Here is a 15,627-nt window from a genome sequence, read left to right on the forward strand (position 1 = left end):
TTTAACGTTATTAATAAATTAACACCCCCTTTCAAAATCTTTGCCTTTTGTATATGAAAATATCAGCACTTTTTATTGCATTTCATTTGTGAACCTTCATAAAGGTTACAAAAGCAGTTTCTTTAATTGTAATTAATAATTGGTTAGCAAATTTTAGTGTTGGGTATGAATCTATTAGACTTGGAACAGCTCTTTTCATGTAAGAACTAAAGTTCAAGAGATTTCTGGAGAAACATTTAATTCTCATTCAACATAGAATTCTGAAAGTTTTACTGACTCTTATTTTACTTTTTTAAGGGGACTCTAAAGGTTTAAGATGTTATTCATCATAAGAAAAAAATATTATTCATCATAAATAATTTGTTCAGATTCCTGGCAATATGTTCAGATTCCTAGGTAGAGACGTTTCAGATTTTTTTTTTGAGACATTACAAATTAAATTGACTTTTGATGCCCACTGCTAGTGTAGTATCAAGATATAACTATGAGAGTAAGTTAGAATACTGTGATAATGGGACCATTTCCCTGCCATTGATTTTTTTTTTCTCTTCTCACACGTATTCATTCTCAGAATGATGTTTCTCTAGCTGTTCCTTTCTACCATACTATACCTAATAATCAATACTTGATTAACTCTTGGAATGCTTGAGCATATAGTATTGTCTGCATTAGCAATTTAGGTTTTACTTATCTTTTTTTGATTAATGGAATTACAGCAGAATTAATAAGCATGTAGGCCATAAATATATATGATGAAAATAAGTTGAAAATTTTTCACAGGAAGAAATAGTGCTTTTCAACTTGGGAAAGGAGGCTATTTGATTTTTTAGAATTGTTGGGTTGAAATTGGGTTGAGAATTAAAGCCAGAGTTTCTACTCTTGGTTTGTAAAAGACATAGTGAGCATTAGAGGGGTGATGATGGCATTGTCCAAAGAACAAATAATAGTGCAACTGTCCTATGCTTTTTTTGACATTTAAAAGTCTCAGATGGTTATGATGGAAGCAATGTGTAGATCAGTAGACAAACTACTTGGAGGTTTCCCCTTTTACATCTTTTGGTCATTGGTTATCTTTATACTTTTATTTTCACATCTTAATTCCCCCTTTTTTTCCTTAACAGTTTTCTGGATTTCCTTTTTTTTTTTTTTTTTTTTCTTTTCTTAAAAGATGTTATTTATTTATTCCTGAGAGACAGAGATTGAGAGAGGCAGAGATATAGGCAGAAGGAGAAGCAGGCTCCCTTTGGGGAGCCCAATGTGGGACTTGATCACAGAACTCTGGGATCACACCTTGAGCCCAAGGCAGATGCCCAACCACTGGGCCACCCAGCATCCCTCTGGGTTTCCTTTGGGGCATTTAGTTTTGAATCAAGTTCACATGTTTAGGGAGCCTAACAGTGAATTCTGTACTGTGGTGTGGTAAATATCACTGAGTTCCATTGTAAAAGATATTTTGATGATTATTCATGTCTTTTGAGTTGTTAACTGAATAACATCTTGATTGCTTGCATCATGTTAAAATGTACTTGTTGTCATAGCAATGAAACAATTTAGTGGAATACAAGCAATATTTCCTGACACTGTTAGAAATTCGGGAAGAGTTATGAAAGGATTGACTTCAGGCCAGTTGAAGTTTATCAGATTAAAGAATTGTGAGCTATATGTAAACAGGATATGCTTATAGTTCTATTTCTTAGTATTCTAAGCCTCATCCCAATATATCTTTTCCTGTATCATGAAGGAAGCATGAACAAGTGGTTTGAATACTTACCACATTCATACCTGTAAAGATTTTATCTACAACAGATGCATTTGGAATTATTTTTCTTTCATTCTTATAAATAGAAATCATTATTTCTGGAAGATTTAAATGGTTGCTGATTTAAATGGATGCTACAATTAAGTACAATCCATTACAGAAAAGGAAGGGAATATGAACCTATGAACCAAAGAAAACTCAAATAGTTTTTGTTTTATTCTACATACTGAATGCAAACAACAAAACTTAAAACCCAACAACCCAGAGATTTTTTTTTTAAAGGGAAATTCCTCTTAGGTGTTATGGTAATTGCTTTAGGGAATATTTGAGAATATTTTGATATTGGAATCTGATGAGATTCACTTTCCTCACATAGATACTCTTTGGATTGTTACTTGACATTTATAAGAATTTGAATGTTGGTAGTTATACGATCTGGGGCAGATCAACCTGGTTCAACTTCATTTTATTTTTTAAAAATTTAAAGATTTTATTTATTTGACAGATTAGAAGAGAGCACGAGAAGTGGGGAGGGGCAGAGGGAGAGAGAAGTAGACTCTGCTGAGCAGGGAGTAGGGCTTCATCTCAGGATGATGAGACCACGACCTGAACAGAAGGCAGATGCTTAACCAGCTGAGCCACACAGGTGTCCCTTAGCTTTATTTTGTACATGGTGTGGAGGAATTGAGGCAAAGGATTATCTTGGGTCCTCTCCTGCTATGCCATTCCAGGAGTTCTAAATTAAATTAAGTGGCTATATATAGCCCTCTAGTGGTTTTGCTATATGCTTACACTGTTAACTTTGGTACATGTAGCATTTCTCTGAAGTTACTGAGTTTGAAAAAATAGCTATTGAGAAGAATCAGATTTTAGTAATATTACATGACCTAAATAATGGAGGGGAAAAGATGGTAGAGATATTTTATTATAACAATTTTCATGCTATATTATAACCCATTTCTGTAACCTACTTTTTGGGTTATTATAATATGGTCCAGAATATTAGAATTGCCCTGCACCTTACAAGATGAATGATTGCATCCAGATTCTTTGCTGATAAATGCTGTGATTGTTATCTGATAATTGTGCATATCAAAGCATAGGGTAAATTAAGTAAGGTACTTAGACTATGAAGTAGATCATACATATCCATGCTATGAAATACAAACTACTAATAAGTTAGACTTAAATTTATTGACCTGGAATTTATGATAGGACTTTGAGGAAGAAAAGTTACAGAATGATTTTATATGCATATCTCCCCATTTTTGCTTAAAAGAAAAAAAAAAAAAACGAGAGAAACTTCAAATCCTAGTATGAATATGTGTTTGTATAAGCAAAGAAAAACAGAAGATCTAAGCCAAAAAATATAACTACCTTTAGGGCAGTGAGATTTGGAAAAATAGAAAGATTACTTTTTTATTTATGTCTGATTATTCAAATTGTTAAGGAAAAAGAAACAAATGAAAAAAATTGAAAGGCTCAACAGAAAGGAAACTTAATCTGAAAAGTTTTAGGTGACCAAGTTTGGTTTTTAATTTCAGAACTGATTTCCAGCAACAATGAGTTAAGTCAACTACTGCTGATTTTGAGTTTGTTTATTGTTTTAATGTTTAATAATCTCCTTAGATACAAGACTGATGCCCAAAGTGTTTAAAATGTGTGGTGCTTGGTATTTCTCTTTATTTTGCTAATAAGCTTTTTCCTTGTTCTGGGATTTAAAATCCTTTCTTCTCCAGCCCAATTAAATTTGTTAAGAGGGCGTCTATGAAAAGGCCCTTCTTTGAGGTCTTTGAGTGGAACTGATTGGTTCTGAAAATTCTTCCTTCATTGGTTCTTAAAACATTTCATAATTATTGAAGGCTCATTATGAAGGCTGTCTCAATTTCTTCCTCCAAAATGCTAAGGAATAATTTAGACAACAGTACAGACTCTAAAAATGAAGATGGCTCCGTCTTTTCACAGACTGAACACAATATTGTTGCAGCTTACTTGATCACAGCAGGTATGGATGTTTACTCCATTAACCATTATTTTGCTTTTGAATGGGTGAAGAAAAGGGGTTTTCAGCTTAAGGCATGAGGAAAAGCATGGATTCAGAGATGTTTCAGGTTCCATATTGTTGACCAACAAGTCAGTTATTTTGTCTCAGTTGGGGTGCTCATGTAAATAGGGATAATAATACTTGCCCTATTTCGTCGATGTGTAGCAAAGAGAAAGTAGGTGAAAGGATAAATGAAGGCATTGTTAATGATGGTTAATGCCACAAGTTATTTTGTATCTCGTGTAACAGTAGTGAAGTGGGACTGAGAAAAGTTTTCTAGAAAATAATTCTTTTATGATCATATATTTTGTTATTACGTTTTTATTGGTGAAGAATGTGTACCATGGCAAAAATATATATGCCATTTACTATTCTCATACATACTGTTCATAGTCTTGTCTTGGTGGTGGAATCTAGTTAGGATGGAAAGGTCTTAGAAAGAAAAAGTTGCAAAAAGAGGTAGCAGATTATTGTCACTGAGGACAGTTTGAAAATTCAGCTCATTCCCAGAATGCTGTATTGGGAAACTCTTGAGCTTTGAATTTCATCTTTTAGTATCTTTGCAACAATGAGCAACTTCCTTCAGCTTTTTCTTCCATTTTCTTATCTGAAAACAGGATAAGAATAAGGTAACTGTCATGATTGTTGTCAAGAGTAAAATTAAATGACCTAAATGACACATACAGTAGGTGTTGGATGCATACTTGTTTCTTTCTGCCCACCTGTACGCACTCATTGATGTATACTAACGTTTAAGATAAAGGCGTGTTTACTATATAAAAGGGGTGAAGGAAATGAAATAGAAGTTGTCCATCTTTTTAGCATATAGGTTGAATTGTATACATTTTATATTGAGCAGTCCCTTCATTTCCAACTTTATGCTCAGTAATAAGTTTTAGAAGTAACTCTTATATTGGGTTATTGCCATTTTGTGGATTGGCTTATGAAAATTCTCAAATATATTCAAAAGTGGAGTGAAAAGTAGGAGTTTATTCTTTATAGTTGCTTAGTTTCCCTATAGTTCACAATTACTTCTGTGCTAGAAATTGTGGATCTTCAGTTAATTTTTGTAAATTTCAGTGATATGCTAACTTGTTCATTTGAATACCTCTGTATGATAAATACCGGACAAGTTCTGTTTTCCTTTCGATGTTTGTTGTTGCAACAATATGAGAAAACAATATGCTAATTAAAGAGAAAATCTTTACAACTACATAGAAATACTTTGTATACAAACTTTTGATTTAGCTAGTTTTTTGTAGATGAACAAGAAAAACTGTCTTTTTAAAATCTGTTTACAAAAGTAACATGTAAAGAAAATTTCTTGTTAAGAAATTGTTCCAGGTTCTTATGCCATAGCAGTAACAATAGTAGGAATTTTACTACCACTACTATGATGGTCAGTACCACTACCACTACCACCACCACTACTAGTGCTACTGTTATTTGAATACTTGCACTGTTCTAAATACTTACACATACAGGATAATTCATCCTTATCCTTATAAGTTAGTTTTATCTTCCCCATTTATATAGATGAAGAGTTTAAGTAACTTACCCAACACACATCTACTAATATCTACATCAGGATTTGAACCCAGGCATTTTGATTCTAGAACACTCATGTAACCTCAAGGGCCAGTTTTACTGAGGAATATACCTTTTTTTATTAATTAATTAATTATTTATTTATTTATTTATTTATTTATTAATTTATTATTTGAGGAATATACCTTGAGGGCGTGTTGTGTTTTTGGTTTTTGGAAGATAAACTGAAAGGAGCATATCTAACCTCTTCATGCTTCTGTTGAAAGATTTATTGTTCTTCAGGTCTCCTAGTTTTCCCCTTTTAACAAAACCCACTTATATTTCCAAATCAAAACCAAAGCTTTGCGGAGAAGAATTTAGTTAAAGCATTTTTTTCATTTGTTATCTTTACCAAGAGTTTATTAGTTTAGTTTAGTTTTGTTTTGTTTAAAGTTTAATTTTCAATTTAGTATGTTTCTTAGATTTTAGCTTACAAACTTTTACCACCTTGAGCACTCTCCCTTTCTCCAGGTAAGGCTGGGAGGCAGGAGGACATGGTATATTGAGGATCTAAAATAAATTCATTATGGATGAATTGTAAAGTGAAGTGTAAGAGATATTAGGCTGCAGAGGAGGCTGTGGACCAGGTAATGAAGAATCACCTAAATGATGAGAGGAATCACTGAATGATTCCATTTGCATCTTAGAAATACACTATAGTAATAGCTAAGAGACCACATGCAAGCTGTTGTATGATTAAGAAGGATCCTGAAGAGGAAGAAGTGGCAATTGGGATAGAAGTAGACACATTCAAGAGTCAGAAGTTAGAATTGTTAGTTGTGTGTGGCAATTGAGGGAGAAGGAAAGGAAGTGTCAAAGATGACAAGTTTTCTGTTTGGGGGTTTCTACTTAGATGGGGAAGCTATTCATCAAGATAGGAGTACACTTGGGAAAGAACAAATTTGAGGAAAAAAAGTCTCTGGGTTCAGTGTGAGAAATGCCCAGTAAAAAGCTGCATATGTGGATTTGAATTTTATGAGATCAGTCTGGAAAGGAGCAGCATATAGGCTTGGAAATGTATGAAATCACAGACTATGTGTTCAATGTTAAAAGGGGGTCTAAGAAATTTGGACAATGCACATATCTAATAAGGTAGAGATGGAGAAAGGCCAGGGTATAGATTAAGTAGGATCTACCAAGAGATTATAAGAAAGCTACAGAAGCCAAGAGAAAATTACCTTAATTTAGACATAACTATTAAATGATCTATTGTCTACTCAGAAAATACCTGCAGTCAGGGAAATAGAGCAGAGAGCTTGAGATAGTGGCTGAATGGATAGAGAAAAGGGCCAAATTGTTTACCTCATACCCCCCATTATATCTAAGACCTCCTCCAAAATACAATTACTTTATTCTGGTTGTGTACTGGTAGGCAACAACTTCTGCATTATGTTTTATATGACTTTTAAAATCATCAAATTTGTACTTAGCTTAGAAAGATTCAATTCATTAAGCTTTTTGGATGCATGCTACAATACTTGACACTATAAACAGAGCCAAAAGGGCACCTGACTGGCTCAATCAGTAGAGCATGTTTCCATCCATCCATGTTGGATGTAGAGATTACTTAAAAATAAAACCTTAAGAAAAAATTAAAAAAAAAAAGAGACAGAGAATCACTGAATTTGCTATCATTGTGCCTTACTTATGCTTTGAAAGAATAATAGAACTTAAACAATATGAGTTTTAATTGTGCTCTGTTTATTAAGTAAATTTGTTAACTGCCACATACTCATAGAACACAGAAGTCATTAGGAACCTGAAATCTAGATAAGAAAACTAGGAATACCTAAGAGTTAAATATAGCATCACATGAGATGAATTATGTATAATATAAGCAAGCACTTTGGAAATTTAGAGAAGAGAGAATACTGTGGGTAGGGGAAGGCTCTAGGGCAGAGCTGGGCTTAAATAGAACTTTGAAGGATAGGTAGCATTTGAATAGATACAGGAAGAGAGTGTTTCAAGTGGGAAAAATAAGAGTCAAAATTTACAGCAAGCTTGTGTATGTGATAAATAACTAGAGTAGAGGGCTTGTTTGGCAAATGTGGTAATTTGCTTAGAGAAGGTGAAAACAGATTGAGGCAAAACCTGTAATATCAAGTTGGGACATGGGGGCTTTTATTCCACAGCCAATGGAGAGTATTGGAGTTCTGAGAAGAAAGATGGCTAATTCTATGTTAAAGCCAGCTTACTCTGCCAGCAGTATGAAGGGAAAAGAATAGGAACCTGGAAAACTAGTGTCACAGGATCCTAAAAGAAAGTTTTGACTGAGGCCCCAAGATGTAATAGAAGTTCTTCGTCAGTTGCTACTTTTGGGTGTTGGTGTTTGGAAATCCTCCCTCTCTACAATTGCTGGGGGCTGCTCACCAATAGTACACTTCAAATACAACTCTTCTCTTGTGGCTTACCCCTCCTTTAGCCCCCAGGAATCTGGTAATGGCTCTAGCCTGTAAGCCATTCTGTAATCTATTCATTCCTTATCCCCACTGTTAGGACCTACTGTGACCCACAACTAGCTTATGGGAAATTTATGCATCCTTCACAGCATGTAGAGGTTGTTAATTGGGCTAACATGAGTGTCTGGTCCATTCAACAGTACTACTCATTGTATATAAATATACTACCATTCTAATTATGAAATTCAGTCATCTGTCTACTTGAGTCCATCCCATCCCGGGGCATTGACAACAATGAGTTTCTGGCCCTGCAATGCTACGAGTCAGATCCCAGACTGTGGAAACTTGGAGGTACCATGTGTGAGGCTTCTCAGTGTACCTAAAGCCAGTCTGACTCCCTTTCTGAGTAGTCAAACCTTGCAGTGTGCATTCTATAAGTGGTCTGTGTGTGCGTGTGTGTGTGTGTGTGTGTGTTGCATGATGAACTCAGGTTTGAAGCTGTTGAATTTCCAAAAATACTGGAACAGTCATATGATCTTACACGTGGTAGATCCCTAGTAATGTTCAATGGCAATGAGTTTAATGAGAAGGGATATGGAACTGGAGCATGAGTCAGGGCTGGAAAGTGACAGAAGAGCTGTTAGGATAGAGTGATAGCTTAAGGCTTGAGAAAGCAAACAATAGAGAAAGAAAAGCCTCAGGCCTCAGGAAGGAGGAAGAGGAAGTTAGACTGCCAAAAGAGATGGTATGGTCATACATATATCTTAAAAATCAGCAGAGGTGGTATCATGAAAGATAGGGGAGGGATTTCAAGGGCAGAGTGATTGACAGGGTATTAAAACCAGCCTTCAGTGCTCTATATGCAATCGGTAGATTTTTTGTTTTAATTTTATTATTTCTGTTTCACAAGAAGGGCTGGGAAGATATTACAACCAGTTTTAAGAACAGTTGGAGCTCATCAAATAAATGAACTAAAATGGACTTGCTATCTTTTTGAAGGGACTTAAATATTTAATTTTGAATACTACTTTTAAACATTCAAATTAAAGTGATTTTAATTTTTTGTATATGTTCTCAGGTATAATAAGTATTTTCAGCAACCTAATAGTTCTGGGCATCTTCATTAAGTATAAGGAACTTCGGACACCCACAAACGCAATTATCATTAACCTGGCTGTTACTGATATAGGAGTCAGTAGCATTGGATATCCCATGTCGGCAGCTTCAGATCTGTATGGAAGTTGGAAATTTGGATATGCAGGATGCCAGGTATCGGAGACATTTGGAATGAAAGCAAAATAAAAGATTAAAGAGATACAAATTTAAACGTCTAAAAAAAAGTATCCTGGGACGCCTGGGTGGCTCAGTGGTGAGCCTTTGGCTCAGGGTGTGATTCCGGTCTGGGGATCGGAGCCTGCTTCTCCCTCTATGTCTGCTTCTCTCTGTGTCTCTCAGGAATAAATAAATAAAATCTTTTTTAAAAATACAAAAATACAAAAACATCCCAAGGGTTTCAATCAAACAAGACAATGTAGGATAATAGATAGACTGCTCTTACTGAAAATAGCTTCAGAAGTGACTGGGAAATATATTCTTTAATAAGAGAAATGACAGTGGTAGCATTCATTATATTTTCGAAATTTCCCTGACAAAACAAAAAATTTCCCCCAAAACAAAAAAATTAGCATTTAACCAGAGAAGAAATGTAAAAATTTGCATATTCAAAAAACTTGCATATTGCAAATTCAAAAAGAAATATCCTGTTTTCATTTGAAACAATGAACTATTTAATGACAGTATCATAATATCCAAGTAATGTAGTGAGTTTACCAGTTTTTCCCCCAATGGAAAGTCCTCCAATGGAATTGCTATTAATTATATCCATTAAATAAAGAAGATGTGGTTTATGTATACAGTGGAATATTACTCAGCTATTAGAAATGACAAATACCCACCATTTGCTTCAACGTGGATGGAACTGGAGGGTATTATGCTGAGTGAAGTAAGTCAATTGGAGAAGGACAAACATTATATGTTCTCATTCATTTGGGGAATATAAATAATAGTGAAAGGGAATATAAGGGAAAGGAGAAGAAATGTGTGGGAAATATCAGAAAGGGAGACAGAACGTAAAGACTGCTAACTCTGGGAAACGAACTAGGGGTGGTAGAAGGGGAGGAGGGCGGAGGGTGGGAGTGAATGGGTGACGGGCACTGGGGGTTATTCTGTATGTTGGTAAATTGAACACCAATAAAAAATAAATTAAAAAAAATAATTATATCCATTATTTTTACTGACAAGGAAATATATTAATTTGTATTAGGATAGTAGGCCATGGCTCTTGCTTGATTTTTAAAAACAGTTTACTATTTTAAGGTATAAAATTATAGAGAATAAAGTAAGAGTAATAGAGTAATGGATACTCACATATATACCACCTGGTTTTGTCAAATCTTAATGTTTTGCAATATGTGCTTCAGGTTGTTTTGCTTTTTAAAGATAAAATACTTGAGGGGCACCTGCATGGCTCAGTCAGATAAGGGACTTATTCTTGGTTTTGGCTCAGATCATGGTCTTAGGGTCGTGAGATGGAGCCCTATGTTGGCTCTGTATGCTCAGTGCAGAGTCTGCTTGAGATTCTTACCCACCCTGCTAGTGTGCACACACTCTCTTTCTCAGTTAAATAAGTAAAATCTTTAAAAAAAATAAAGATCTAAAACCTGAAAAATACTATTAAAGGCCATGCATTGCATACCATCCCCAATCTTACTTCCTTTTCTTCCATGAGTGTTTTTCTATCTTGGTACATATTTACCTGCAAATAAACTAAACATCCAGAAAACTGTTTGGATGTTTTAAGTTCTGTATAAATAATACATTGTTTATGTGATGCAATCTTATATGATAGTATGTTTTTGATGTTTATCCTTGTTGATGGATGTAGCTGTAAGTCACTTTTTTAAATTACTACACGATATTCCATTTTATGAACATACCCCAGTGTATTTATTTTCCTGTTATTAAGCATTTATTCTCAATTATTTTCTGTCACAAACAAGGCTTCAAGTAAGCATTCTTTTGTCTCTACAATACATAAGAGGTTCTTTAAACATCTTGTTTATGAGAAAGATGGTTGGGTTGTAGAGCATATTCATCTTCAACTTCATCAGATATGGCCAAATTTGCTCTCCAAAATGGGTATGCCAATTATGGGAACTTTGATTATTCCACATTCTCTCCACTGCTTGGAGTTGCCAGACTTTTAATTTTTTTATCACTTTGGTGGGTGTGAAATGGTACTTATAATTTGCACTTCTTTGAATATGTATTGTGGTTTACATCTTATATCATAAACATTCAGGTTTCCTCTTGTATGAATAGCTCATTTTTGTTTGTCTTTTCTTTTTGTTGAATTGTTTATCTTGTGAACACTAATATTTTGTTGGTTATATGCACTGCACTTAATTTATGGTTTGTTTTTGCATTATGTTTATAGAGTATGTTGTATAGAAGTTTTACTTTAAGTCTTAAAATTTTAAAAGTTTATTTTAATTAATGAAGACCTAAAACACTTTCCACAAATGTCTTTAGTAAGCCAGTTACAATATGACAATAGAAAATTTATTCTAAAATTATTAAAATAAAAAACATTCAATGTATTTAAAATGTATTCTGGCCATAGAATAAAAATGTAAATGTCTCTTGGGAGGGTGTATAGAATGGTGTATTCTTTCCAATTTTGAATTTTAGATTTATGCCGGATTGAATATCTTTTTTGGAATGGCAAGTATTGGATTACTCACTGTTGTGGCCATGGATCGATACCTGACCATCTGTAGTCCTGACACAGGTATAGCAATTCTCTCAACTTTCCCAACGAATTCTTTTCTTGCTTAAGTACCACTCACAGACATTCACTTTAAAATATAAATGTAATGAGTTGTAATCATGGTCAGTTATTTCTCTGACAGTCCTTGTTCAAAAATTTCAATGATTTCCTATGATACTTAGAATAAAATCCAAATTTCACAGCACAACCTCTGAGGCTTTGTGTGGTCTGGCCCTTGGCTATCTTTCCAGCTTTGGCAAGGACACCCTATGGGGTACTGGCCTAGGCTTTTCCCATTTCAGGGATAAATGCTATTTCCCTGTGCCTGGAGCGTGTTTCTCCCTGCTTATCCTCTGACTGATCCTTTTTATCATTGAGGTGCCAGCTTAAATGCCTTTTTCCCCCCTAAATATGAATTCAGGTAGATAGGCTCTGAGTGAACTGAAGTGCTTTGCAAAGAATCTACTTCATAGCAATGTTAAGTAATCAGTTAAAACAAGGTGAAGATATGAATTTCATCAGTGGCAAATGATGCTAATATTTCATCTGTTTGTTAATAGGAAGAAGAATGACCACCAACACTTACATCAGCATGATTCTGGGGGCCTGGCTCAATGGTCTCTTTTGGGCTTTGATGCCTATTATAGGGTGGGCTAGTTATGCCCCGGATCCTACTGGGGCTACTTGTACCATAAACTGGCGGAAAAATGATGCGTAAGAGACACATTTTCACTTCATAATCAACTGTTTCTAATGTAGACATTTTTTCGTCATTTCAAATTTAAGCTCAGAGCAAATGCTTCCTTACAGAATGTGGCAAAGTGCTTCCCTGGTAGTGATGATGCAATTCTAGCATTGAATTATGCTTGTTTGCAAGTAAAGGCCATCCAGCTCCATTACTGTTCTTACCCTCTTCTGTCCTCTGTCTCCTGGGGCAGCAGAGTGGGTAGAGAGCACCCATTGGGTATTGGCATCTCAGGAGTAGAATCTGAAAGGGAAAACGGAATGTTAATATCGCTCTAGACCGCATATGGCTTTGCCGAAAGCCCAGCTGACTCCCGACTATCTTTTCAAGATGATCTGGTGATAAAGCTGGAATGACCCAGTAAAAGCAAATCACCATAAGGATTTGCTTGCTCCTTAGTGATGCTCTTCTGTATTTACCAGGGAAAAGAGGGTAACTTTGTTAAAGAAAATGAAAGATCACTCAGAAAAACAGAAAATTTCTCTCAAACTAAATCTAAATCTTAAACTTTCTGTAGAGGGTCAATAAGTAAATATTTTAGGCTTTACAGACAAGACTGTCTCTGTTACAATGATTCATCCCTGCCTGTGAAAGCAGCCATAGACAGTATGTAAAAGAATGTAGTTCCAATAAAATTTAATTTACAAAGACAGATGATAGACTGGGTGTGGCCCATGGGCCATAGTTTGCCAACCCCTAGCCTAAATGAACTAAATATTCTTTCCAACCTACTTAATAATATAGTGACTGTTGAGCAGTGCCAGTATTATTTTTAGTAATTGTCCTGTTTCCTTTTCCTTATTCAGCACATGAAACAAATAGAGATTTAATGATTCCCTTTTCTTATTTTCAGATTTTTTGTTTCTTTCACGATGACAGTTATTGCAGTAAATTTTATTGTGCCCTTGACAGTGATGTTTTACTGCTATTACCATGTCACTCGATCCATTAAATGCCATACTACTAGTAACTGCACTGAGTATCTCAACAGAGATTGGTCAGACCAGGTAGATGTAACAAAGGTAAGACATTAAAATTCTTAAAATGTTTTTGTAATGGAGCTTTTACGCCTATGTGGTCCATATTACAATCACCTCTCCCCAGCACCTGATGCTTACTCTCTGGCTCTTTTTCTTGTGTTTGTCTCCATATTTTTAAAATTTATTTTATTTTTTAATTTTTAATTTTTTTTGTCTCATATTTCTAAATGATGTGTTTGTCTGCTGTTTTGGGTATTTTTTGTTTTCTATCACTCTTGATTTCCTACTATAGACAATGAGAGTATATTTCTCTTACACCATCTTTCCTACTCCTCCACCCTGTCCTTTCTTTTCCTCTTCTTGTCTGCATTACGTTACTATTTGGTTACATTGTTGACATTATCATAACTACCTAAATTCTGTTTACTACAGATCTCTGTAGGGTTCTGTGATTTGTATTTTTTAATCAGTTTTTTTTCTTTTGGGGCTAATAATTCATTCACGTCTTTCATTTTCTTCCTCCTTCTCTCAGTCCTCTCTTCTGCTACCCTCTGTCCTCCGCACTCCCCATAGTTTTGTTTGCTTACTATTCTGTGTACTTGTCATGAATTCATCTCTAAACTCCCCACCAGAGGCACCAATCTTCTCTCAGTGTTTCAAATGCATCAGAAACTAACTGACTTCATCCTTTATTTGGAACTATCCCTCTTGGAGCTCTCAAGCATCTTGCTCTGCCCTGGCCCTTCTCTAAGACCACTGCCAGCATCCTCAGATCTTATCAACAGCTGGGAATGCCTTTGGCCTCTCTTCTGAGGTGGATTGCCCATTTTCTGGCTTGTGTATCTTCCTTTTTCTTGGTTACTTGTTCTCATTTGGTGGAACACATTCTCAAGTAGATTTCTGAGAAGGTTATAGGGAGGTAAATTATTAAAGATTTTATTGCCATATCTTACTTCTATGACCATATTTGACTGTTAGCCTCACATGGAATTTTAAATAGAAAAATGATTTTCAAGGACACCTGGGTAGCTCAGAGGTTAAGCATCTTCCTTCGGCTCAGGGAGTGATCCTGGAAACCCGGGATCGGCTCAGGGAGTAATCCTGGAAACCCGGGATCAAGTCCCACGTCAGGCTACCTGCATGGAGCCGTCTTCTCCCTCTGCCTGTGTCTCTGCCTCTCTCTCTCTCTCTCTCTCTCTCTCTCTCTCTGTGTGTGTCTTTCATGAATAAGTAAATAAAATCTTAAAAAAAAGAAAAATGACTTTAAAAAAAAATTCATTTATCTATTCATGAGAGACACAGAGAGAGAGAGGCAGAGACACAGGCAGAGGGAGAAGCAGACTCCATGCAGGGAGCCTGAATCCCAGGTCTCTGGATCAGGCGCTGGACTGAAGGTGGCGCTAAACCGCTGAGCCACCCGGGCTGCCCAGAAAAATGATTTTCAGAGTTTTGAAGGCGTTGCTCTATAGTCTCCTAGCTTCCAGTGTTGCTATTGTGAAGGCTGACAGCATTCCAGTAACTGACCCTTTGTAGTGTTCTATGTTCTCTCTGGAAGCTTGAAGGATCATTTCTGTGTTTCATGCTGATGTGCCTTGAGGGAGTTCTTCATTCACCCATGTACTGGGTATGTGGTGAATGCTTTCAATATGAGGACTCAAGTCTTCCCCTTCTGGGAGATTTCTTGTATTATTTCTCTGGTGATTTCCTTTCTATGTTTTGTTTTTTCTATTCTCTTTCTGGAAGTCTTTTTTTTCTTTTTTTTTTTTTTGGTATTGAATCTTCTGGATATATCTTCTAATTTTCTTAATTTTCTCTCCTATGTTGACCCTGTCTTGGACTTTGTTTGTTTGTTTATTGTTTCTACTTTCTGCAAGATTTTCTCAACCATATCTGGTCTGAAATTGGGTTAGAAAAGTGAGGCTCAAGCCTTGGGTGTGAAATTTAAGCAGGCACCAAAAAACTCAGCAATCCAAAAAAAAAAAGTAGCTAATGTAGTATTTTTAAAAAATAAGAATTAATGTCACATCAGAAAGGGAGACAAACCATAAGAGACTCTTAACTATAGAAAATGAACTGAGGGTTGATGAAAGGGAGGTCAGTGCGGGGATGGGGCAACTGGGTGATGGGCATTAAGGACGGCATGTTATATAACACTGTGTGTTATATGCACTGATGAATCATTGAACTCTATCTCCGAAACTAATAATACCCTATATGCTAATTAATTGAATTTAAATTTAAAAATTAATTTAAAAACCCATATTGAACAAAATATAAAATTTTA

The 15,627-nt window shown here is 35.4% G+C and overlaps 1 protein-coding gene and 1 long non-coding RNA gene across 5 annotated transcripts in view; one reads left to right on the forward strand and one right to left on the reverse strand.

The window, feature by feature from the left end:
* The window catches only part of RRH (retinal pigment epithelium-derived rhodopsin homolog), a 23,341-nt gene continuing 7,714 nt past the window's right edge, over nt 1-15,627 (forward strand). For all 4 annotated transcript variants that reach the window (XR_012023407.1, XM_072810604.1, XM_072810603.1 and 1 more), the window contains exons 1-5: nt 1-3,764; nt 8,868-9,058; nt 11,540-11,639; nt 12,179-12,332; nt 13,217-13,385. Coding sequence is in view for 3 of the 4 variants with exons in the window: in XM_072810604.1 (XP_072666705.1) it covers nt 3,629-3,764; nt 8,868-9,058; nt 11,540-11,639; nt 12,179-12,332; nt 13,217-13,385 (750 nt within the window). In the remaining variant the exon portion in view is untranslated. The remainder of the gene's footprint in view (nt 3,765-8,867; nt 9,059-11,539; nt 11,640-12,178; nt 12,333-13,216; nt 13,386-15,627) is intronic.
* Nucleotides 3,346-13,698, reverse strand: LOC140623878 (uncharacterized). The gene is made up of 3 exons (XR_012023409.1): nt 13,660-13,698; nt 12,528-12,606; nt 3,346-4,410 (listed from the first exon to the last, which is right to left on the reverse strand). It is a non-coding gene; the product is annotated as an uncharacterized lncRNA (long non-coding RNA).

The sequence above is a fragment of the Canis lupus genome, chromosome 33 (genome assembly GCF_048164855.1).
Source record: "Canis lupus baileyi chromosome 33, mCanLup2.hap1, whole genome shotgun sequence".
Taxonomy (NCBI): Eukaryota; Metazoa; Chordata; class Mammalia; order Carnivora; family Canidae; genus Canis; species Canis lupus.